This window comes from Schistocerca cancellata, chromosome 9 (assembly GCF_023864275.1).
Source record: "Schistocerca cancellata isolate TAMUIC-IGC-003103 chromosome 9, iqSchCanc2.1, whole genome shotgun sequence".
Classification (NCBI taxonomy): domain Eukaryota; kingdom Metazoa; phylum Arthropoda; class Insecta; order Orthoptera; family Acrididae; genus Schistocerca; species Schistocerca cancellata.
The window spans coordinates 324,192,749-324,217,130 of NC_064634.1; the positions used below are offsets into that span (position 1 = coordinate 324,192,749).

The 24,382-nt window shown below is 42.1% G+C and overlaps 1 protein-coding gene across 1 annotated transcript; it reads left to right on the forward strand.

Moving 5' to 3' along the window:
• The first annotated feature begins 16,516 nt into the window (after window positions 1-16,516).
• Window positions 16,517-19,270, forward strand: LOC126101114 (fatty acid-binding protein, muscle-like). Its single transcript, XM_049911796.1, has 3 exons — window positions 16,517-16,638; window positions 18,724-19,004; window positions 19,179-19,270. Exons 1-3 carry the CDS (start codon window positions 16,557-16,559, stop codon window positions 19,227-19,229), a joined length of 414 nt encoding a protein of 137 aa, XP_049767753.1. The 5' UTR covers window positions 16,517-16,556; the 3' UTR covers window positions 19,230-19,270.
• The last annotated feature ends 5,112 nt before the right edge of the window (window positions 19,271-24,382 follow it).

A 24,382-nucleotide genomic window follows, 5' to 3' on the forward strand; every position in this document is an offset into this window, starting at 1 on the left:
ATATCTCACGTGACGTCCTTTATTGACAGATCTCGAGAGAACTCGTGTTTGCTACATGCTGTCTTTGGACACCATAAGCTGCGATATATTACAACTGTATTTTGGTGTATTTATGTGTGTATGCAAGTAGTCGACTTGATTGCTGATATTGCATTGTGATTGTATTTTGATATGTCAAATAGCTACTATTTTGATCCTGAAGTTCCTAACCCTTTAGATATCTACGTCTACATCTACATGGATACTCTGCAAATTACATTTAAGTGCCTGGCAAAGGGTTCATCGAATCACCTACACAATTCTCTATTATTCCAATCTTGTATAGAGCGCGGAAAGAACGAACATATCTTTCCGTACGAGCTCCGATTTCCCTTATTTTATCGTTGTGATCGTTTCTCCCTATGTAGGTCTGTGTCAACAAAATTTTTTCTTATTCGGAGGAGAAAGTTGGTGATTATAATTTCGTGAGAAGATTCCGTCGCAACGAAAAAACGCCTTTCTTTTACTGTTGGCCACGCCAAATACTGATAATTTCAGTGACACACTCTCCCATATTTCGCGATGATACAAAACGTGCTGCCCTTGTTTGAACTTTTTCGATGTACTCCGTCAGTCCTATCTGGTAAGCACCCCACGCCGCGCAGCAATATTCTACAAGAAGACGGACAAGCGTAGTGTAGCCGGTCTCCTTAGTAGATCTGTTACATTTTCTAAGTGTCCTGCCAATAAAACTCAGTCTTTGCTTAGCCTTCCCCACAACATTTTCTATGTGTTTCTTCAAATTTAAGTTGTTCGTAACTGTAAATTCCTAGGTATTTAGTTGAATTTACGGCCTTTAGATATGACTGATTTCTTGTGTAACCGGAGTTTAACGAGTTCTTTTTAGCACTCATGTGGATGACCTCACACTTTTCGTTATTTGGGGTCAACTGCCAATTTTTGCATCATTCAGATATCTTTTCGAAATCGTTTTTCAATTTGATTTGATCGTCTGATGACTTTATTAGTCGATAAACGACACCGTCATTTGCAAATAACCTGAGACGGCTGCTCAGATTGTCTCCCAAATCGTTTATATAGATAAGGAACAGCAAAGGGCCTATAACACTACCATGGGGAACGTCAGAAATCACTTCTGTCTTACCCGATGACGTTCCATCACTTACTACAAACTGTAGCCTCTCTGACAGGAAAACACAAATCCAGTCACATAACTGAGACGATATGCCATAAGCACGCAATTTCGCTACAAGCCGCATGTGTGGTACAGTGTCAAAAGCCTTCTGGAAATCCAGAAATACGGAATCTATCTGAAATCCCTTGTCAATAGCACTAAACACTTCAAGCGAATTAAGAACTATTTGTGTTTCATAAGAACGATGGTTTCTAAAACCATGTTGACTGTGTGTTAATAGACCGTTTTCTTCGAGGTAATTCATAATGTTCGAACGCAATATATTTTCCAAAATTATGCTGCATATTGACGTTAACGATGTGGGCCTGTAATTTAGTGGATTACTCTTACTACCTTTCTTGAATATTGGTGTGACCTGTGCAACTTTCCAGTCTTTGTGTACGGATCTTTCGTCGAGCGAACAGTTGTATGTGATTGTTAAGTATGGAGCTAACACATCAGCGTACTCTAAAAAGAACCTAATTGATATACAGTCTGGACCAGAGGACATGCTTTTATTGATTTAAGTTGCTTCACTACTCCGAGGATATTTACTTCTACGTTATTCATGTTGGCAGCTCTTCTTGATTCTAATTCTGAAATATTTACTTCGTCTTCTTTTGTGAAGGCATTTCGCTAGGCTGTGTTTAGTAACTCTGCTTTGCCAACACTGATAGTATCTCCATTGCTAACGCCCAGAGAAGGCATTGATTAGTTCTTGCCGCTAACATACTTCACATATGACCAGAATCTCTTTGGATTTTCTGCCGGGTTTCGAGACAATGTTTCGTTGTGGAAACTGTTATAAACATCTCCCTTAGAAGTCCACGCTAAATTTCAGGCTTGTGTAAAAGATTCCCAATCTTAGGGATTTTGGGTCTGTTCAAATTTGGCATGTTTGTTTCGTTGTTTCTGCAACAGTGTTCTGACTAGTTTTTTGTACCAAGGAAGATCAGCTGCGTCGTTTATTAATTTACTTAGTATAAATCTCTCAATTACTGCCGATACTATTTCTTTGAATTCAAGCCACATCTCGTGAACACTTACATTATTAATTTGGAAGGAGTGGAGATTCTCTCTCAGGAAGGCGTCAAGTGAATTTTTATCTGCTTTTTTTGTTTATTTTTGGAGGATTTAAGGGTTACAACGTTCAGTCTCGCTGCGACAACCCTGTGTTCACTAATCCATGTATCCATTTTTATGTTCGTTAATAACTCAAGATTATTTGTTGCTAAGAGGTCAAGTGTGTTTTAACACTCATTTACTATTCACGTGGGCTCGTGGAATAACTGCTCGAAATAACTTTCAGAGATTGCGTTTATCACAATTTCGGATGATGTTTTATGCGAACCTTCGAAATTAAACATGCATTTTCGCCTACACATCGAGGGTAAATTAAAGTCACCACCACCTATAATCGTATGGGTCGTGTAAGTGATTGAAATCAAAATTCAAGTTGTCTTTGAACGTTTCAGCAACTATATCATCTGAAATGGGAGACCGGTAAAAGGATACAATTATTATTTTATTCCGGTTGCCAAAAATGACCTCTGTCCATACTAACTCACAGGAATTACCTATTTCAATTTCACGACAAGATAAAATACTTCTAACAGCAACAAACACGCCACCGCCAACCATGTCTAGCCTGTCCTTTCGGAACACCGTTAGGTTCTTAGCAAAAATTTCGGCTGAGATTATCTCCGGCTTTAGCCAGCTTTCAGTGCCTATAACGATTTGATCATCAGTGCTTTCTATTAGCGCTTGGAGCTCTGGTACTTTCCCAACACAGCTACGACAGTTTTCAACTGTTATACCTATGGTTCCTGTATCTACATTCTTCCTGTGTTCAGCCTGCACCCTTTGTGACTGAAGCCCTTCTGGTGTTTTCCCGAGATCCTCTAACCTAAAAAACCGCCCAGTCCACGGCACAACCGGTCGGTGTGGCCGTGCGGTTCTAGGCGCTTCAGTCTGGAACCGCGTGACCGCTACGGTCGCAAGTTCGAATCCTGCCTCGGGCATGGATGTCTGTGATGTCCTTTGATTAGTTAGGTTTAAGTAGTTCTAAGTTCTAGGGGACTGATGATTACAGATGTTAAGTCCCATAGTGCTCTGAGCCATTTGAACCATTTGAATCCACGGCACACAGCCCCTGCTACCCATGTAGCCGCCTCCTGCGTATAGTGGACACCTCACCTAGTCAGCGGATCCTGAAACCCAACCACCCTTTGGTGAAAATCGAGGAATCTACGTTCTACACGGTCGCAGAACCGTCTGAGCTTCTGATTCAGACCACTCGGCTCTGTACCAGAGGTCCGCAATCGGTCCTGTCGAATATGCTGCAAATGGTCACCTCTGCTTTCTTGTTGTGAGCAAAATTGGCAGCCGTTAACACTTCTGTTAGCCGCTCGAACCCAGAAAGAATCTCTTCTGATCCAAAGTGACGCACATCATCGTTACCGACGTGAGCCACCACCTGCAGCTGGCTGCACCCTGTGCTCTTCATAGCATCCGGGAGGACCCTCCCACTTCTCGAATTCTCCACCCGGTGTGCACACGGAGTGCTCATTGGTTTTGTTTTCATTCTTGGCAGTCATGTAACTAAGGGGCCTCACAACGCGCCTAACGTTGGAGCTTCCAACTATCAATAATCCTACCCCCTGTGATTGTCCGGATCTTGCAGGCTGAGAGGTTTCCTCTGAAACAGGGCAGGCGACAGCATCTGGCTCAGCGACAGTGTCAGACACTGACAGCACCTGGAACCTGCTTGTCAGACCGTTAAGGCCTTACGTGCGGCCGTCCGGGAATTCTTTCGCCGCCTGTTTCCCCCCTGGGCGACATCTCACTCGACCGCAGGGGCGGTGTCAACCTCAGAGCGAGCAGTAAGCTTTGTGAATGTTATTGGGGAGTGTTTCTTCATGCTTGCATAGCCTATCATGGGTCTAACAGACTCCTACTTGTTCGCAAAATTGTAACAACATTTACCCTCACTTGAAAAGTTTTCTGCTACTATTCTCTGAGTTATTCGAAAAGTGAACAGAGACGCTCAGTAGAGGTATTAACACAAAGTTTTAGGGTTAAATTTATAACAAAGCACCGTAACAATGCTCAAATCACGTGCAGCAACTGCATATTGAAATCACATACTGATGCAGAAAGTTAATGTCAGGACCAATTTATTCAACTCATTTTCACAGTGACAAGTTAACACTACATGTGAAAAGACCAGAAATTGAGTAACTGTTGCTTGTACGTAGTTGGTTATCATAAATAATTGAATGCTAAAAAGAACCGAATCAGTGTCGAGCTGACAGAGGAAATAGTTCATTTCACATGCTTTCTTCTAGGTTAGTTACCAACGTGCGCAGTCAGTGATATCGTTCAAATGGCTCAGAGCACTATGGGACTAAACATCTGTGGTCATCAGTCGCCTAGAACTTAGAACTACTTAAACGTAACTATCCTAAGGACCTCACACACATCCATGCCCGAGGCAGGATTCGAACCTGCGACCGTAGCGGTCGCGCGGTTCCAGACTGTAGCTGGAGGACATGTGTTGATGTAAGCTGTCGGCAGGACACCGGTCTGCAAAGTTGTAGCATGAAGATCGGTAGTAGGCAGTCAGTCAAGCGCGTGTATCACCAGAGAGGCCAGAGACAGACTCGTTTGCAACACGTCGCCAACGCCTTCTCGACAGCAAGTATTTAGGCCGCCCCCGCTGACTGGATGGCCTCACTAACCCAGTCACTAACTCACACTCCTGTTTGGCGTCTGTCATTCATTGAAGTGTGGGCTCTTTTCATGTCTCAGGTTATGACAGTACATAGTGTCAGATTATACCAAGATTACCAATATTGTCTGAAAGGGGACTATTACGGATTATCTTGTACCACAACACATTACTGTATTCAAATTAAGTAACAAATCAGTGTCCATGTAAATGAAGAAACGTATTAATTCATGTGTGCATTTGTGTTGTAGAAAGAGGTTAACAACATGCTGTCCTTTGCTTTGTTATGGAACAAGACTCTACAGGATGTACCTCAAAACATCGTACTTCCAGCATGATGGGGTGTCAGGCCACTTCAGCATTGCTGTGAGGAATCATCTGAGAGCCACCTTTGGGAATCGATGAGTCGGCCGAGGTGGCCATGTTGCCTGGCTACCCACGTCACCTGACCTCTGGATTTCTTCATCTGGGGACATATGGAGCATCTGGTGTACGAAACTGTGCTGGAAACAGAAGAAGACCTCGTCACTAGAAATGCCGTCACTGCAGGTACCATTGCGGACATGACACTAATCTTCAAACAGACACGACAATCAATGGTCTGACGATGTACTGCGTGCTTAAAGGCGAATGGTCGCGCATTCTAGCACTTCTTGTTACTCCCACTTCTGCAATTAGGATGCTAAACTACCTTCTGTGTAAATCGTTCCTAGCATCTGAAGCCGCAGCTACCATATGTACCAGGTCAAAATATATTCGTTTTGATGCTCTCTACCCCGTTAATATGAACGAATAGTTTCAGAGCAGTCTGTATAGAAAAAAAAAACAACTGGGCCATTACGTTATTCTTTATTTGGTAATATGATAACTTCATTCTGTAGGTAAATGAATTAAAATTCAAATATGTTGTACTCTGGCGAACATATGATGTACTGCCTCTTTGCTAACAAAACAAAGAGGATCACTATCGCAGAGAAGAAGAATCTTAACGTTGAGCTGAACAACTTATAAAGTTAAATCGGTTCAAATCTCTTTTGGTAATGGTTATATTTGTCCTACTACAATTTTGTATTTAAATTTACGACATATCAGGAGGAGATTAGTGTTTAAAGTCCCGTCGATAACTAGGTCATTAGAGACGGAGCACAAGCTCAGGCTAGGGAAGGATGGAGAAGGAAATCGGCCGTGCCCTGTGAAAGGACCATCCAGGCATTTGCCTGAAGCGATTTCGGGAAATCACGGAAAACCTAAATCTGGATGACCGGACGCGGGTTAGAGCCGTTGTCCTTCCGATGCGAGTCCAGTGTGCTAACCACTGCGCCACCTCGCTTGGTCGACTTATCTGAAACCAAGTCAGAATTTCTTCAGCACATTAATGCATCCCAAATCACTCAATTCAATCTCAGATTTTATTAAACAACATTAATTTAATTACAGTATTTCAGCTTCCCAAATGGTAATTTAAAAAAAAAATTATTATTTCAACAGCTAACTTGAATCTATAGCAACCAAATTTATTTATAAAGCAAAACGGAGAACATAAATAGTACGACCTACAGTTTTAGGATCTTAACATTTTTTCTGCATTAATTTCAGGTAGAGTTCTGTTGTTGTATTGCAATTTGTGGTAAGTTCCGTGGGACCAAATTTCTGAGTTCATCAGTGCTGAGGCTTAGACACTACTTAACCAAACTTAAACTAACTTATGCTAAGGACAACACCCACACATCCTTGCCCAAGGGAGGACTCGAACCTCCGACGGAGGGAATCGCGCGAACCGCAGCAAGGCGTCTTAGACCGCACGGCTACACCACTCGGCCAGAATTTGTATTTACCCGTGATCATATCGTTATACAATCTTCCATGCCAATAAACTCCTCTACGATATACATTATACAGTGTCGTTTATACGACATTTATTTACAAATACAGTATTGTTGTGACAGTTGGCCTCAGTGCACATGGATATTACAAATATGACTTTTCACAGTAGAACATCGTTCTTGTGGTAAGCAGCATTCGAATGTAAGTATGGATTTTATTGCCGGAAGTCTCTCAGAAGATGTTTGGCTCGCCTTGGATGCAGCTTTTTTCCATTTAAGCCGAGAGGTTGCATCTTCAAGGAAATAGGAATCTGTCAGGAAAATAAAGAATTCGTAAGGAATTGACTATCGCATATGGTAAGGGACCAATCCCAGAATTTGCCTAAATTGAAAATGGGAATCCACAGAAAACCATTTTCAAGGCTGCCGGAGGATGGATTCGACAACACCTCTCAAATCCAGGTATTGCTGGCTCAATGCTCAAGGCGCAGAGCCACCATGTTAGGTAGAAAATTTGAAAAACCCGCTTATGGTACATAGTTTCCAAACAAAATAAAATGCATCACAACAAACGATGAAATTTTGATATTGCTTGTTTTTGCTGTAATTGTACATGTTTCATCATCTGACAGTGAATGAATGCATGCAAATTTTAGGATTTAATTGTGCAGGGAATTCGTTGTTTCAGTTATTATAGTATTATAAGAGCGTAAATAGATTATGGACGAAAGGGGGAGGGAGAGACGAATTCAAGCAGCCTGCTGAAAAAATCTTTCAGAAACGAACAAACCACAGAATTTGCTGCCATCAGATAGCCCTTTCGCTCTTCACAACACACCTCGCTCCCCCGCATGTTTCGTACCGTATCGGAACTGGTTTTTATAGTTGAGTACTGCCTGGGTGATCAGATCTGGTGATATTCTGGCAGTAGGGCTAAAAATAATAGAATTTTGAGGAAATTTTGTAAATAAATGCAACCATCGACGTTTGGGCGATATTTTGTTGATCAACGAGATTTTTGGGCAACACAGAAAATGCAGGTTTGTACTTCTATGCACCAAATTTAATTTAATATTATTTGTAATGACATTTACCGTTCCGTTGCATTGTGAAATACTAAAATATTGCAACCGCAAAGTTTTACCCGTCTCCAAATACCAACTCCAGCGCCAACGTTAAACTGCTATTACATTATTAGGGCATTATAGTAACGCTTACATATTTTTAACTTACCATAACGCTAGTGGACGAATCGAAATCAGTTTTTCTCTGCTTTCTCGTTACAGCTTATCCATAATTTGGAACTATCAGAACAGCACACAACACAAGGCAATAAACAGCAGGACTTACATTAGATTCAACTGACAGTACGAAATAAACTCGTTACCAAAACTACTGAAAAAAAGTAAGGCCAACAATGTTCAATAGTTGGTTTTGGATGGAGTAGGGATAGGCGATAGCTGACAGTGCTATCGATATATCAATAGTTTAAACGTACTGGTGACCTTGTTGACTATCAATAGTGCATATGAAGTGGTCTGATACTGCCTGCTGCCACAGGGGTATTTGATAAATTACAACTGTCATTTGGGTAGCAAATCATCGCTTGGTGCACTAACTAACAAACTGTTCACTTGAATTATTAAAATATAAGTTCATCAGGAACTTAGAAACTCGTTGCTCCTACACTATAATGTTGACTGCTTCAGATGAGATCACGAACTTGAACTGAGCTCTTGCATTGGTGGCACTACATTGACCTTGGTGTGAGGGCACCTCTGTGCTGAGAAGGCGGCGTGGTCCTCTCAAATGCCACCTACTGGTTGTTGTGGATTCCAGGGAGCCCTCTAATGTCTGTGAGATCGATTCGCTCGCGTTGCCGACTTTGCTATGGCACCACGATCCCTCGACGATACGACAATTAGTATCACATGTAACAAGTTAGCATGCGCCGCTGTTCCACAGTGGAAGGGTCATGGCCCACCAAGACGGTGGTTTATCGTGCAGTGATATTGCTGCTGGCGTTGGTAGGGATTCCATCAAAGTCATAAGAATAGTAATCGATATGTTCTGGAGGAATGCTCTAAACGCCATGCAGGACCTTGATGGCCCCACGCGATTAGCGTCACCAAGGACAGACATACTGTTCAATCGAGCACGCAGGATCGTACAGGCAAGTCATGATCCAGGTATCCTTACAACAATACAAGTATCCGCATTGGCACTGCGACCGCATCTGGAACGCCAAGGATTGTCAACACGGCCACCATTGCTGGGTCTCCCCTTGAGCTGGCAGCAGAGAGAGGAAGATCGACAATGATGGGCCCTGTGAAACAGTGGCCAAACGAGTAGCGCCATGACGTCTATTCGGATGAGTCATTGATCTGCATATAGCCATTAGTTTGCACCTGAGTCGATATATTTTGTGACGAATTTACTAGTGCGGGCCAAAGCAAATTGCCTCCAAATTAAACTTATAGTCTCTCTTTCTCTTAAACAAAAGAAGAAGAACTTTATTAACCTCGTACATCTACATTCTTTGTGTCTGCATATATGTTTCTCAACATAGTTACCATGGTGTTCGAACACGAGAGACAAGTTTGTTGATACTGTCACCGTATAATTTTTGATTTTGTTGACGGAGCCACAACCTCACCTCAGCTTAGACCGCTTCATCGCTATGAAAGTGATGTCCTCTAAGACATACTTCAACTTTTGAGAACAGGTGAAAATAGGATGGGGCCAAGTCCGGACTGTATGAAGGATAATCGATGACAGTGAACTAAAGGCACCGGACTCTTGCAGATGTCACAGTGCTCGTCTATGGCCTGGAATTGTCATGCAAAAGGATGGGCTGATACATGTGGTGGCGAACTCTTCGAATTCGAAAGCGGATTACAGCAAGCTCTTTCTCAGACACCGACGTAGATATGTTTGATTTGAGTGATTCATTTGGGGGAGGGGACCAAACAGCGGGGTTATCGGTCCTGTCGGATTAGGGAAGAATGGGGAAGGAAGTTAGCGGTGCCCTTTCAATGGAACCATCCCAGAATATGCCTGAAGCGATTTATGGATATCATGGAAAACCTAAGCGAGGATGATCGGACTCGGGTTTGAATCGTCGTCCTCATGAATGCGAGTGCTGTGTGCTAACAACTGCGTTACCTCGCTCGGTAGTTATGTTTCACATTGCCATGTTGAAACATCCCCTTAGAGGAATTTATACATACGAAACGTCCACTTTGAACAACTTGTACAAGACTGTGCTTAAACTGACACACAGTATTTTTAGCGCAACGCAATCTGACTTTCAGAAATCCCTACAAAGGAATGGCCCTGAGTAACATTAAACTACACCTTTCAGAAATCACTTACCTCACAAAAATCTTCGTTACTGGAACTACGGCAATACGGCGAGCGCCACTACTGCCAGCTAAATAAAAGATTCAAACTACTGAAGGCACTAACTACTGATAGGGATAGTTAGCAAATGAAAGATATTAATAGAGAACAAACAATGTATTTACCTTAATATTCATAATTGACATCCAGTATTACAAATTATCAAAACTCCGCCATCTCTCTCCCAACATCCACCACTGCTGGCGGCTCACCTCCAACTGCCCAGCGCTATGCGCTGTTCGCATCCAGCTATAGCAGTTCATGACAACAATGGCAGACAACAATTCAAACTAGCCACATACTGCACACAGCACAGCCAGTGATTTACATACAGAGTGCTATGTAACGTTGCCAATAAAAAACATAAACAGCAAACTTACATAAAGAAAACATAAACAGCCTACTTAAAATTTGGTGCCCTCTAGAGACAAGGGGCTGCAAGTATTTAGAATAAAGATGTAAAATGTTGATAAGACTCGTTTTATTTAAAATGCTGTTTTCACATAAAATTTTCTGTGGAATTACTTTTCAGCATGCCCTCACAATTCAGTGGCTACGAACTATCTGTGAGGCCTCCATGACGTTACTTTTCCACAAGATAATGCAAGTGCGCAAGCAAACCTGGAGATGCTCTGACACTCGAGTCAAAATAGGTATAAAACAAATAATATGCCACCTACGAAAATTCGTCTTTGTATTATGTATTTATGAATAATATGGCCCATGGCATTATATCTTTTCCTGAAGTTTTAAATTTTAAACAGATTACATTAAATGTGAAACTTTAACTGTGAAATATAGAAGAGAATGTTTAACTGAGATTGGTCTTTAGGAGCAGGTTAATTTGGAAATTAATAATAATTAACTTTTATTAGTGAAAATAGCTTTTTGGGAGGAAGTAAATATACCTGAAAAAGTTGTAGTTACTACAGACTTGCGGAAAAATAAAAACATATAAAAATCCAAGATATACATTAATGTTCAATGGATCGAAATTTAAAATGATAATAGTAAGTGTAATAGCTATAACATGACGATGAAGAAGAGGACGAAGAATAGGAATAGTAATGTTTCTCATCAAAATTTGATGACTCTGTGGCATTAAGTACTCACAAAGGCATGACGAACAGATGTAAATATTGGAATAGCTGCTTTAAATTTCGTCAATTAAAGCTCCAAAGTACCCTCTTCCACACATCTAATCTCTCTGTTTCGTTTTTTTTTTTTATCAATACACTGAAGCACATTCCCACTAAGTAGGTAGATAGAAAAAATGTACTGGAGTAATTCATACACACATTAAAGTAATTGTGCTTGGTGTTCGGTTTCATATTTTAAGATTAAGTCGGTGAAATGCTCTAGCAACCTATGAACAGATTCTCCTCAATTCCACATTTCCACTGACTAGGTACACAGAAAAAATGTTCTGAAGTAATTGATAGACACATTAAAGAAGAAGGGCATGGTGCTCGGTTTCATGTTTTAAGATTGAGACAATGAACTGCTCCTGCAACCTGTGAACAGATTCTCCTCAATTCTGAGCTTGTTCGAGATATAAGAAAGAAACATCTGAGAATCTATGCGTAAGTACACCTTATTCTTCATATGTACGCACTTGGCGACTGTAAGGGTGGCCGAACGCGTGTCGGCATGGGTTTCAGTTATTGGTGAAACGCTCAGTTTACGCTACAAATGAAGATACTATACCTTTCATTCTTGGCAAATGTCATTCAGTATCTTTCCAGCTTTGTGCTGATTGTGATGTGATCGGTCAAAATTATCTGCAACAAAAGGCAACGTCAAAACATGCTATTTCGATAGTTTCACAAACACTTGTGTCATTCATCTGAATAAAACCAACAAATATATAAAAATATTCGATAGAAGTGATCAACATTATTAAAAGATGCAAAAGATCTACTAAAGTTACTGCCTACACTACACTTGTCTGTCCTCTTTTGGAGTACTGCTGCGTCGTGTGGGTTCCTTACCGTATTGAAGTAACAGAGTACATCGAGAAAGTTCATAGAAGGGCAGCACATTCGTATTATCAAGAAATATGGGATAGAGTGTCACGGACATGATACAGGATTTGGGGAGGGCTCCATAAAAGCAAAGGCACTTCTCGCTGCAGGGGGATCTTCTACGAAAATTCTATCATTTACTTTCTTCTCCGGATGTGAAAATATTTTTTGATGCCAGCCTAGATAAGGAGGAATGATCATCATAATAAAATAAGGTAAATCAGAGCTCTCACGGAAAGACACCCGGTGTTCGTTTTTCCGCACGCTGTTCGAGAGTGGAATAATACAGAATTATTGTGAAGGTGGTTGGATGAAACCTCTGCCAGACACTTCATTTGCAGTATATCCACGTAGATGTAGATGTAGATGTAGGAAAACTGCACATCTTCGTGTGGAGGAGAAGACCATAGATTGATTCATCATATTTTGACTGAAATTACGAAAGAAAAGCTCTGTTTCTTAGTACGTACTTTCGCCTGTTTAATAACAGATAAACCATATCGCCGATATTCTCTTGGTTATTTTTTTAAAGAAAAAGTGCTGCTGTGTCTGAACTACTCAGTGGATTATCGTAATGTCAAGTCCACTATATTTTCAATGGTCTATGGTTCGCAAATGCAGGTTTTCACGAGAATATCAATATTTCATTTAAAGTACTTAAGGACGAGATACATAAAGTAACGTAACGTATTAACTACTTAGTGAAAATGAATGAAACTGATTGATCAAAGGTGTGACAGTCGTCCATAGAAAGTTGGACGCCCGCATCTCGTGGTCGTGCGGTAGCGTTCTCGCTTCCCACGCCCGGGTTCCCGGGTTCGATTCCCGGCGGGGTCAGGGATTTTCTCTGACTCGTGATGGCTGGGTGTTGTGTGCTGTCCTTAGGTTAGTTAGGTTTAAGTAGTTCTAAGTTCTAGGGGACTTATGACCACAGCAGTTGAGTCCCATAGTGCTCAGAGCCATTTGAACCATTTGAAAGTTGGACGTCAGACGGCGTGACGTCATAATGACATCAACACCAAATGGGGCGAGCTCGGAAACCCGACGCAGTTGAAGGAATGAGAAAAGACAGTATTAGTTAGCGAGCAGTTACAATGACGGCCCAGAGGCAACATTCGGATTGATTCAAAAGGGGAAGAATCATCAGGAAACAGGGAGAAAGAAGTGTGACATGTGTAGTCCAGGAGTTTGCTATTGCTCACAACACAATTCACGAGCATGGGGAGCGTTCCAAAACACAGGCACTTCTGCCCAAATGACAGGTGGCTGACAATGGCAAACTGCATAGGAGATGATCGCTATATTGTGCAACAGGCAAGAAAGGATCTATAATACAGCAGGTGCAAGTCACGCAATCTCACACTCTACAGTGGCACGACGGCTGCGTAGGGATGGACTCTCTGCCCGACGACCAGTATGTTGTCCTCTGTTGAGACCCACACATCGGTGGCACCGTTTGCGACGGTCTCAAGAGCGTAGGGACTGGATCAAGGAGGGGCAGAACTCACATGCTCTTCTCAGATGAGGGCATATGTCGTCTGATTGTGGACGTACCCTCATATCCTAGTACAGTGAGATGTGAACACACGAAAATCACCCATGAACAATGTCGAACGTGCCCGTCTTGGTAGCCCAGGTACCATGGTGTGGGGAGACGGAGTGCTGCAAGGACATACTGATATTCAAATCTTTCAGCATGGTACACTGACCGGTAAACGTTATTGTGATCCTGATTTCATTTTCATGGGTGACAATGAGCGGCCGCATCGAACTGTATACGTGAGGCAGCTCTTGGAACGAGAGAGTACACGGCGATTGGACTGGCCTGACAGGTCCCCTCTTTAAAAGATATCAATACTTCTGGTATACGGTAGAGATACGTACTGCAGGATGTTCGCATGCACCAACAACCATGTAGCAATTGTCGAAGACGTTGGTGGAGGAATGGAACGCCCCACCACAGAAACAACTTAACTAACTTTGGACCCACCTGGGAGCACCTGCAGAGCACGTACTGCTGTTCATCTGATCATACACCCTATTATGAACCACATCCCTCCATTTGTAATATCCTGAGGACCATCATAATAAGAAGTGATTTCAGTTTAATTGATGCTACAGTATTTCTTCACTTTCATTATACGTTCACGTAATGCCATCAGAGGCGTTCTTTTGACAACAGTTATAATGTTATAAACATTATGAAATTACCTGTATTACAACAAACACGGTGACAATTTTGTCAACATAAAATTCTGAAATGCATATTTACAACTTGTGAAATAAGTTAATACTAAGAACGAACAATGAAGGCGCTTGGGGAACCATTCTTACTGAGATATTATTTCTTGAAACAGTTATGGCAAATATTGTGATTCACAGCTTGACACATTTCGATTGCCTAAAAGATGTTCGCAAAAACAGACATAATGTCTGATGGAATAGCAGCAATCAGCGATTGTACAATGTTACTTATAATCCGTCTTGATTGCAAATTTTTTTTATTCATATGACCGGTTTCGCTTCATTCAGAATCATCTTCAGATCTGATATTTCAGTTACAGGAGTAACCCGACCAAATCAAGCAACTTCCACATGCTGTGTCACATCAAATGAAAATTGCTGGATTTGGACGGGTTACTGCCGTAACTGAAATATCAGATCTGAAGATGGTTCTGAATGAATCGAAACCGGTCATATGAATAAAAAAAATTGCAATCAAGACGAATTATAAGTAACATTATAAAAGATGTTCGTTGGACAATCCATACAGAACTTTTCCCGTAACTATACAGACTGTCCAAGAAACTAAACTGAAACATAATACGAGAGTAGGTAGGGTAATTCTTAAATCCTGATAAGATTATGCGACTGTGACGTTTCGTGGCCTAGTAGAAGGCTCTTACTACGTGGTGAACAGTTGACAAAGTGGTCCTTTTTTCTTTCACTGTAATTGCAGATTGCATTCATGTGAAATTGTAGATGTGAACTACAAGTTACTCCCTCCAAACGATATCCACACGTAATTGCCTGAACTTATAGAAGAAGTACTAATATCATATCAAATGTATCATCCACCGAGCGAGGTGGCGCAGTGGTTAGACACTGGACTCGCATTCGGGAGGACTACGGTTCAATCCCGCGTCAGGCCATCCTGATTTAGGTTTTCCGTGATTTCCCACAATCATTCCAGGCAAATGCCGAGATGGTTCCTCTGAAAGGGCACGGCCGACCTCCGTCCCCATCCTTCCCTAATCCGATGAGACCGATAACCTCGCTGTCTGGTCTCCTTCCCCAAACAGCCCAACCTATATTATCCAAATACTAAAATTGAAGTGTGTACAATGCTAGGTTTATGATTCATTCGGGGATTGTCTGTTAAAAAACATGGTTGACATGTGGTAATTGGTTTGGTGCAGATCCCCACACTTGTATATACGATGTTAGCCTTTTCTTGTCTGCATAAATATTGCAACCTATACCCATTTCAGCCCGCATACTGTAGAGAAGCCTTGGCCTGTCTGTACAATTTATGCTTTCTACAATTCACTACGAAATTGAGAGCTCCTTACTGCCTCAATTGCTGCAACATCAATCGGCTTCTTCTTTTATGAAGCTCTGCCGTACATTTCTTTTCTCACTTGAGTTATTGTATCTACCAATCTAATCTCCAGCGTTCTTCTATGACACTGTATTCGAAGGCTTCTTCTCTGTTCCTGTTTCAAATGCTTATCATTCGTGTATTACTTTCACACAAAGTTTAACTTTTAACACGTGCCTCCACAAAAGGCTTCTGAAGTCTGGAATTAACATTAAATTTCTATTTTTAGAAATGTTTCTCCTGAAATTGCCAGTTTGCATTTATATATTTGTTCTTCGGCACTCATCAGTTAGTTAGCTGCTCGGTTACCAAAGCTCATATATTGCTTTTAGTGTCTCATTTACTAACCAAATTCCCAGACTTAATTTGACTAAATTCCTTTATCAATACATTACTTTCCCTACAAGGCAGTATGATTTACTTTAAAACCGAATCCTTCCTCGTAGAAGACATGAATTTCAATTCGAATGCACAGAGTTAACATGTATCGCCAGTACAGCGTTCTCTTACAGGAAGACAGAAAGATAATCTCAAGGAAGCACGTACTTGTGATGTATGATAAGAAGTTAATATGGCGCAACAGCATTATCTCTGTAATGAAGTGGAGTGAATCAGATCATCAGAAAATAGCACGCGGGAAATTACTACTTTACGGCAGGAAGTTTGCTTATCTCTGTCGGTTACGATTACACTAGGCGTGAAGCCATTTACATCAATATAAAAGAGCTTCTGCTCCACCACAGGACATTAGGACTGCTGAAGTCACAGAACCGCAACTGACATCCGTAGAACCGCCGGCAAAATGGTGAAGCAGTTCTCTGGGAAGACCTATGAACTGGACCTGGATAGCCAGCAGAATATTGAGGCCATGTTTGAGGTCTATGGTGAGTACTGACTATCAGAAAGTATTATGGTCATCTTACGTGATAATTTCCTGGTTTCTTTCGTACACTCCAGTGACGAAAACGTTCCATGCTCGTATCTTTGCTTTCTTTATTTCCCGTTCCTGATGAGTACGTAGTCACTTAACTATTCTTACGGATCACAGCATTGTTGCTGTTGTAAAGTAGAATAAACTCTGTTTAGCCGTTTGTGAAATGGTGTATTGGCTAAGACACTAGACTCCCATTTAGAAGCATTTGGGATCCAATTTTTGTCAGGTCGTACAGCTTTAGAGTTCCTGTGGTGCTCCTATAGCGTGTGGAGGTCACACCATACCGTTATGTCCTCACCCTCGTCAAAATTGACAATTGCAATGACACATAACAAGAAAAACAAAATTCTTATTCATACATCTGGTGTAGGTCAAACACTTTGAGATATACTAAAATCACATTAGTGTTCTAGTTACAACAACACAAGCTACGGATTATCTTTAGTTTAAAATTCGGTTCCACTGTAGTATATCGAAGGTTCTGTGAGGGTAGCATAGGCTCTGTATCTTCAGAACCTAAAACAAAACTACAGGGGCACATAGACATAAAAATAGTAATATAATGTGGGCAACTTGCTGTGCTATGTAGACTCCATGTACAGTACAACCATTGACAGCTGCTGTTAGGACCTAACCCCTACATTTTTGTGCATTGCGTCCTTCCTGTTCATTTACTATCTCCACCTTAAATTTCTTGAATTTTATGTACAGTTAATGTCTTTTAGAATGTGTGGTCATGAACTGCATAAACTACCAATGTAAGTGTTATTTTTCAAACTGATACACTTCTTCTAAACCACATCGTACATATTTTGATTGAGTGTCGTAACTGTGTATGTTTCACTATGGTACATGCGATTGTTAAGTTGTGTCATTAGCAGAATGCGCGCACCCTCACAGTATGCAGACTGCGGACCATACGATTCCAGCAGTAAAAAAATAAGAGCATGTCCTAAAGTGCAAGATCATATCAGTGGTAAACTGTTTGCCACTGCCCCTTCCTTTCTGTTGAGACTTTTCTTGGTGTAAAGATGCAGTTCAATGTCTAGAAAGAGTCCTCAGCAATACTACCTGAGAAATATTTAGTGTTTACTGATAAGACTTCTGAACCCAAGAATGTTTGTAAGCTTCCCAGCAATACTTTTCTACTAGATACACGTGATTTCCCCCAGAGACCACTGTCCTACTGCACGTTTTCGCGATGGTACTCTTGGGGTCGCCAGTTCGAGACAGAACAACTAAATAAATTTTATTGTTAGATTTAGGTGTCAAAGGGGTAAAAGAGGATTATAAGATTTCTGATGGTTGGACTTGAAGCCATTGTGTTGAACAGAACAGGAAACCCCACAATTAATCATCGAGTGAGGTCCTGTGATATGGCAGTGACTCGCTTGGTGGATGGATAGAAATAATACAAATGTTGCTCTTTGCCACGAGTAGGCTACGATCGTCATTGTATTTCACCCACTCCATTCTCTGTTTCATGTTCATCAACAGCACACACACATGACTTGAATCACTGCACATATGAATCAAGCAGTCGTAATTTAACTGACATACTTACTTCAAACTTCACTCGGGATACATGTCACTGTGTATGAAGAAACAAATCCTGCCTAAATTGTAGGTTAGACCAATTCCTATTGGCAACAGTGCCATGCTAAGTTATTTATTAGCTAATTGAGTTACATAGACCTAATAAAGCAATAGGAATTTAAATCATTCCGTTACAATATCCTATTGAATATGTTTGTTTCAACCATTTAGTTACAGAAAAGCCACATGCATAAAGCACTTAAGATTACAAAGTGTGTGCAAGAAAACAGTTACTTAGTTTCTGCCTCTGCTTCTGGTATGCAGTTTTAAAATATCACTATGCTAAAGAGTTGCAGAAAGAAGTACAGGCAAATTATTTCTATTTCATTCTGTCGTCAAGATATGTAGTGGGAGACTGTAACTTAGAGACAGTAGGTTACTTTCCGCTAATCCAACGACAATATTTTGTGTCCATAAGTTATGTGTTCTTTTTTTGCAGGTGTGACAGACCCAGCCCACAAGCAGGTAGCCCTGAAGACGAAGTCTCGGGTGACACTGACCGTGGACGGCGACAAGTACACAGTGACAAACCAAACAGGGGACCACAAGAGCAGCGTCACGTTCCGCCTGGGAGAAGAGTTTGCAGAGGAGTCCCTGGGCCGCAAGTGGAAGAGCACCGTCTCCCTCAAGGGCGACCACACGCTGCTCAAGGTCGAGAAAGGCGAGGATGGCAAGACCGTGACCCTCGAGAAGAGCTTCAGCGCTCAGCAGCTGGTCGTGGTACGTCACATTTTACCAAGCTCATATCACCCCAGTTTAAAAGTTCTCTTGATTTAGAGGTTAATTTTGAGATGGTAATAATACAGATTTGAAGTCTTGTATTGATCAGCGACTTGCAATGCATCGTTTGCGTTTATGGACTGTAGTAAGATCTTGATGTATTTCTTGTTGCAGACTTACACCTTCGGAGGCGTCACGGCAAAGAGAATCTACAATGCTGTTTAAGACATTTTATAATTTATTTATATTTTTATATTATTGTAACACTACAAATAAAATTTTTACCTGTGAGACAGGGTTTTCTCTTTCATTTCCGAGGTCTGGTATCTGGATAAAATTTTAAATTAGGAATTGGTTTGAATAATGATATTCTCGCTCGGAACGAGCTACATGGGGATCTAACAAAGAAAGAACTGACTATTTACTTGCACTAACAGCATTTTCTGCTTTTAACTGATGCTACTTGATACGGAACTTACAAGGGTGCTTACATCTGTCACTGATGATGGCACAATATCATCCATTTATGTAATAATTTGATATGGCAAAATTACAGACAACTGCATAGTGCTGTAAGTGACGTTAGTGGTTATTTTAGATGGACCGCACTACAGTTCCTTATCTCTTTCATTCTTTGAGGCATCAATTATTACCCAAAACCATAAGTCCTAAGAAGAAGGATGAAAAAAGTATTAAATCTATGATAGAAGATTATTGTACAAAATGGGGATGAACTACTGAAACTACAAAGATTCCACTAACGTCAGTAAACTGGATAAATGGAAATCGATTAAACTAGAGAAACATTTATGTGCACTCGGCGTCTCACTGCTACATTGTCGAACAAAAACAAAAAAGTTTGCATATTTCTGTATTCCGAAACATACATTAGAACTGTAAAGTGAAGCCTTTTTACATCTATTACTCGTTGTTGGCGAAATGTGGCATGCAGCTTTTTAGTCAGAGATGAAATCGCAGTACGACGTTTAGAGAGGTTCAGCTTCCTCCTAGCTCAGTTAACATGTTATGGACAAGCCCGCTTTTACGTGTGATCCGTTGTAGACGGATGTCATGGTAGGTCATGTTTGCTACACACTGTCTGTGGATACTATCTCCTGTGATATATTTTTACTACCTTTTCTCTGTAGGTGTTTACACCAACAGACCTCGTATCAGAACTGATTGCCTTCATGTAGGCCAAAATGTGGCTATCTAGCATTTTGTTTATATTTTGATGCCTAAAATAGATACCAATTTCGTATTGAAGTTTCTTCTACTTTTAGAGAAGGCGCTATTCAGAAAACCGAAGTAATTTAACGAACGTAAAATATGTTCGGAGATTTGCGACGATGATTATTCAGATGTTCATATGAGAATAAAGTTCCAGATAACAATCTGAATAAGTGTTTTTATAGTTCTGAGAACAGTTCAAATAACAGTGACATCAACAGACCTGCAAAGAAGAATAAGGTGTCAGTGTTTCCGAGTGATTCTGAACTAAAGATGAAGGTGGTTCTGTTCTTGTGAACGATTCGATTTCTCACAATGTTAAGAGTTTCGAGCCATCGCCAGGTCTCACTCAGGCACTGGCTGTGCCAACTGTTCCCACGTATGCTTATCATTATATCGGGCAAACATGTAGAGAAAAATGAATAAAATCAAATACTAGTTTGTGAAGTTCACATCACGCAGAATGCGGACTCCCTGATAAACCTCATCAGCGTGTTAGAAATATCGAAGCTGGTAAGATTTGTGAATATTATTAGAAAGTGTTTTTTAATGCTCTCCATAGCCTTACCTGGTCGAACAGACTCCTAATTGTCTGCCTAATTGTTTTCAAAGTTGTAATGTCCTACATTTGGACACCAATTTCCTTCAGTTGAAAAGCTTTCTGCCACTTCTATCAGAGCCATTCGCAATGAGAACGGAGAATATTCTCAACTAATACTAACAGAGAATACTAGGCTTCAGAAGCACCAAAGTCTCCCACAATGTTTCGATTACATGGAGCAACTGCGTAGCTTGATGACACACTGACGCAGAAAGTAAATGCGAGGACCAATTTATTCAACTCTTCTGCAGAGTGACACATTAAATCTCCATGCTACCGTAGGGCCAAAAGCTGAAAAACTGTTGTTTGTACACAATTGGCAGTTACATAAATCTGAATGCTGGATAGTACCACAATCACTGCCATGTCAATAGAGGAGATAATTGGTTTATAGAACTTTATTCTATATCAGTTACCAAACTGTGCAATCAGTAATTATAAAATACACTCCTGGAAACGGAAAAAGAACACATTGACACCGGTGTGTCAGACCCACCATACTTGCTCCAGACACTGCGAGAGGGCTGTACAAGCAATGATCACACTCACGGCACAGCGGACACACCAGGAACCGCGGTGTTGGCCGTCGAATGGCGCTAGCTGCGCAGCATTTGTGCACCGCCGCCGTCAGTGTCAGCCAGTTTGCCGTGGCATACGGAGCTCCATCGCAGTCTTTAACACTGGTAGCATGCCGCGACAGCGTGGACGTGAACCGTATGTGCAGTTGACGGACTTTGAGCGAGGGCGTATAGTGGGCATGCGGGAGGCCGGCTGGACGTACCGCCGAATTGCTCAACACGTGGGGCGTGAGGTCTCCACAGTACATCGATGTTGTCGCCAGTGGTCGGCGGAAGGTGCACGTGCCCGTCGACCTGGGACCGGACCGCAGCGACGCACGGATGCACGCCAAGACCGTAGGATCCTACGCAGTGCCGTAGGGGACCGCACCGCCACTTCCCAGCAAATTAGGGACACTGTTGTTCCTGGGGTATCGGCGACGACCATTCGCAACCGTCTCCATGAAGCTGGGCTACGGTCCCGCACACCGTTAGGCCGTCTTCCGCTCACGCCCCAACATCGTGCAGCCCGCCTCCAGTGGTGTCGCGACAGGCGTGATTGGAGGGACGAATGGAGACGTGTCGTCTTCAGCGATGAGAGTCGCTTCTGCCTTGGTGCCAATGATGGTCGTATGCGTGTTTGGCGCCGTGCAGGTGAGAGCCACAATCAGGACTGCATACGACCGAGGCACACAGGGCCAACACCCGGCATCATGGTGTGGGGAGCGATCTCCTACACTGGCCGTACACCACTGGTGATCGTCGAGGGGACACTGAATAGTGCACGGTACATCCAAACCGTCATCGAACCCATCGTTCTACCATTCCTAGACCGGCAAGGGAACTTGCTGTTCCAACAGGACAATGCACGTCCGCATGTATCCCGTGCCACCCAACGTGCTCTAGAAGGTGTCAGTCAACTACCCTGGCCAGCAAGATCTCCGGATCTGTCCCCCATCGAGCACGTTTGGGACTGGATGAAGCGTCGTCTCACGCGGTCTGCACGTCCAGCACGAACGCTGGTCCAACTGAGGCGCCAGGTGGAAATGGCATGGCAAGCCGTTCCACAGGACTACATCCAGCATCTCTACGATCGTCTCCATGGGAGAATAGCAGCCTGCATTGCTGCGAAAGGTGGATATACACTGTACTAGTGCCGACATTGTGCATGCTCTGTTGCCTGTGTCTATGTGCCTGTGGTTCTGTCAGTGTGATCATGTGATGTATCTGACCCCAGGAATGTGTCAATAAAGTTTCCCCTTCCTGGGACAATGAATTCACGGTGTTCTTATTTCAATTTCCAGGAGTGTAAAACTAATGAACCCACATGGTGCTGTGACCAAGGGACAAGATCAACCCCCATATAGAAAATAATTTCTTTCTTGCCACAGAATGACAGCTTTCTTCCATGAAGGAAGAAGTTACTTATAATATCAATTTAGGTCTGTGCTCTGATAGTGCCACCCAAAACAGAATGGGATACCGCCCCCCTGAATGAAAAACACGACCTCACCGCCTCCCAATTTTACTGTTGGCACTACAAACACTGGCAGTTGACGTTCACCAGGCATTCGCCATACCTACACCCTGCCATCGGATCGCTGCATTGTGTACCGTGATTCGTCACTTGACACACCGTTATCCCACAATTCAATCGTCCAATGTTTACGCTACTTACACCAAGGGAGACGTCGTTTGGCATTTATCGGCGTGAAGTGTGGCTTATGAGCAGCCGCTCGGCCATGAAATCCAAGCTTTCACACCTCCCACCTTACTGTCGTAGTACTTGCAGTGGATCGTGGTGCAGTTTGGAATTCCTGTGTGATGGTCTGGATAGATGTCTGCCTATTACACGTTACGACCGCTTTCAACTGTCGGCTGTCTCTGTCAGTCAACAGACGTGATCGGCCTGTACACTTTTTTGCTGCACGTGTCCCTTCACGTCTCCACTGTCACATCGGAAATAGTGAACCTATGGATGTTTTGGAGCGTGGAAATCTCGCGTACAGACGTCTCACACAAGTGACACCCAGTCACCTGACCACGTTCGAAGACCGTCAGTTCCGCTGAGCAACCCATTCTGCTCTCTCACGATGTGTAATGACTTCTGATGTCGCTGATATGGAGTACCTGGCAGTAGATGTCAGCTCAATGCACCTAATATGAAAACGTACGTTTTAGAAAGTGTCCGGATACTTTTGATCACATAGTGTACTTGCAGATAAATATCCGAACTAGAGGAAGCTGATATACAATAAAGTCCGCTTTTTCCTTGCTCTCACGCGCGATTTCATAATTTGGCTGAAAATTGTCGGAAATTTTGACGTCTTTTTCTTTCGAGATACTTCATTCTTTAAAACATTAAAGAAATGATAAAATGGAAATACCCAGCGTTTTCAGATGACCATTCCACACTTCAAACTATCGCGCCATGATAAATAGGGTAGTCTCTTTCAACACCTGAATTAACACGCTCAAAGAAGGTAATATGCTGACTTTACTCCTCATTCCAAAACGTGTGATGTAATCTTAAATTAGCTTAGAAAAAAAACTTGTTAGAATAATTGGTCCTTCATTCTTAGTTATGTTCCATTGGTTAAGCCTGAACGATTGATGGTGAGCCCTGGTAAGCGAATTTTTAAAAGTTTAATAATCTGCGTGACTCACAGTTGTAGATACCCAGTTGCTGTCGTTGCGATTCGAACATTCAGTCAGTTCGATAGTCATAGCCATCAGACGACCTGGATCGCACTCTGCCAGCCAGTCAATTAAAAAATCCTCAGCACAGGGGTCATATGTGATTACAGGTTGAACATCGGTTATCCTGCATTTCCTGATCAATAAGCCATTTCCTCTGTCTAACGTCGTACATCGTGTCGATTATTCTGCTGCTATTACCAGATAGCCCGAATTTACTGCCGTTAGGTCCACGGTGGCATCACTTTCTTGCCCAGGTTGCACATCTAGCACTTCATGGAAGAAAGCTGTCA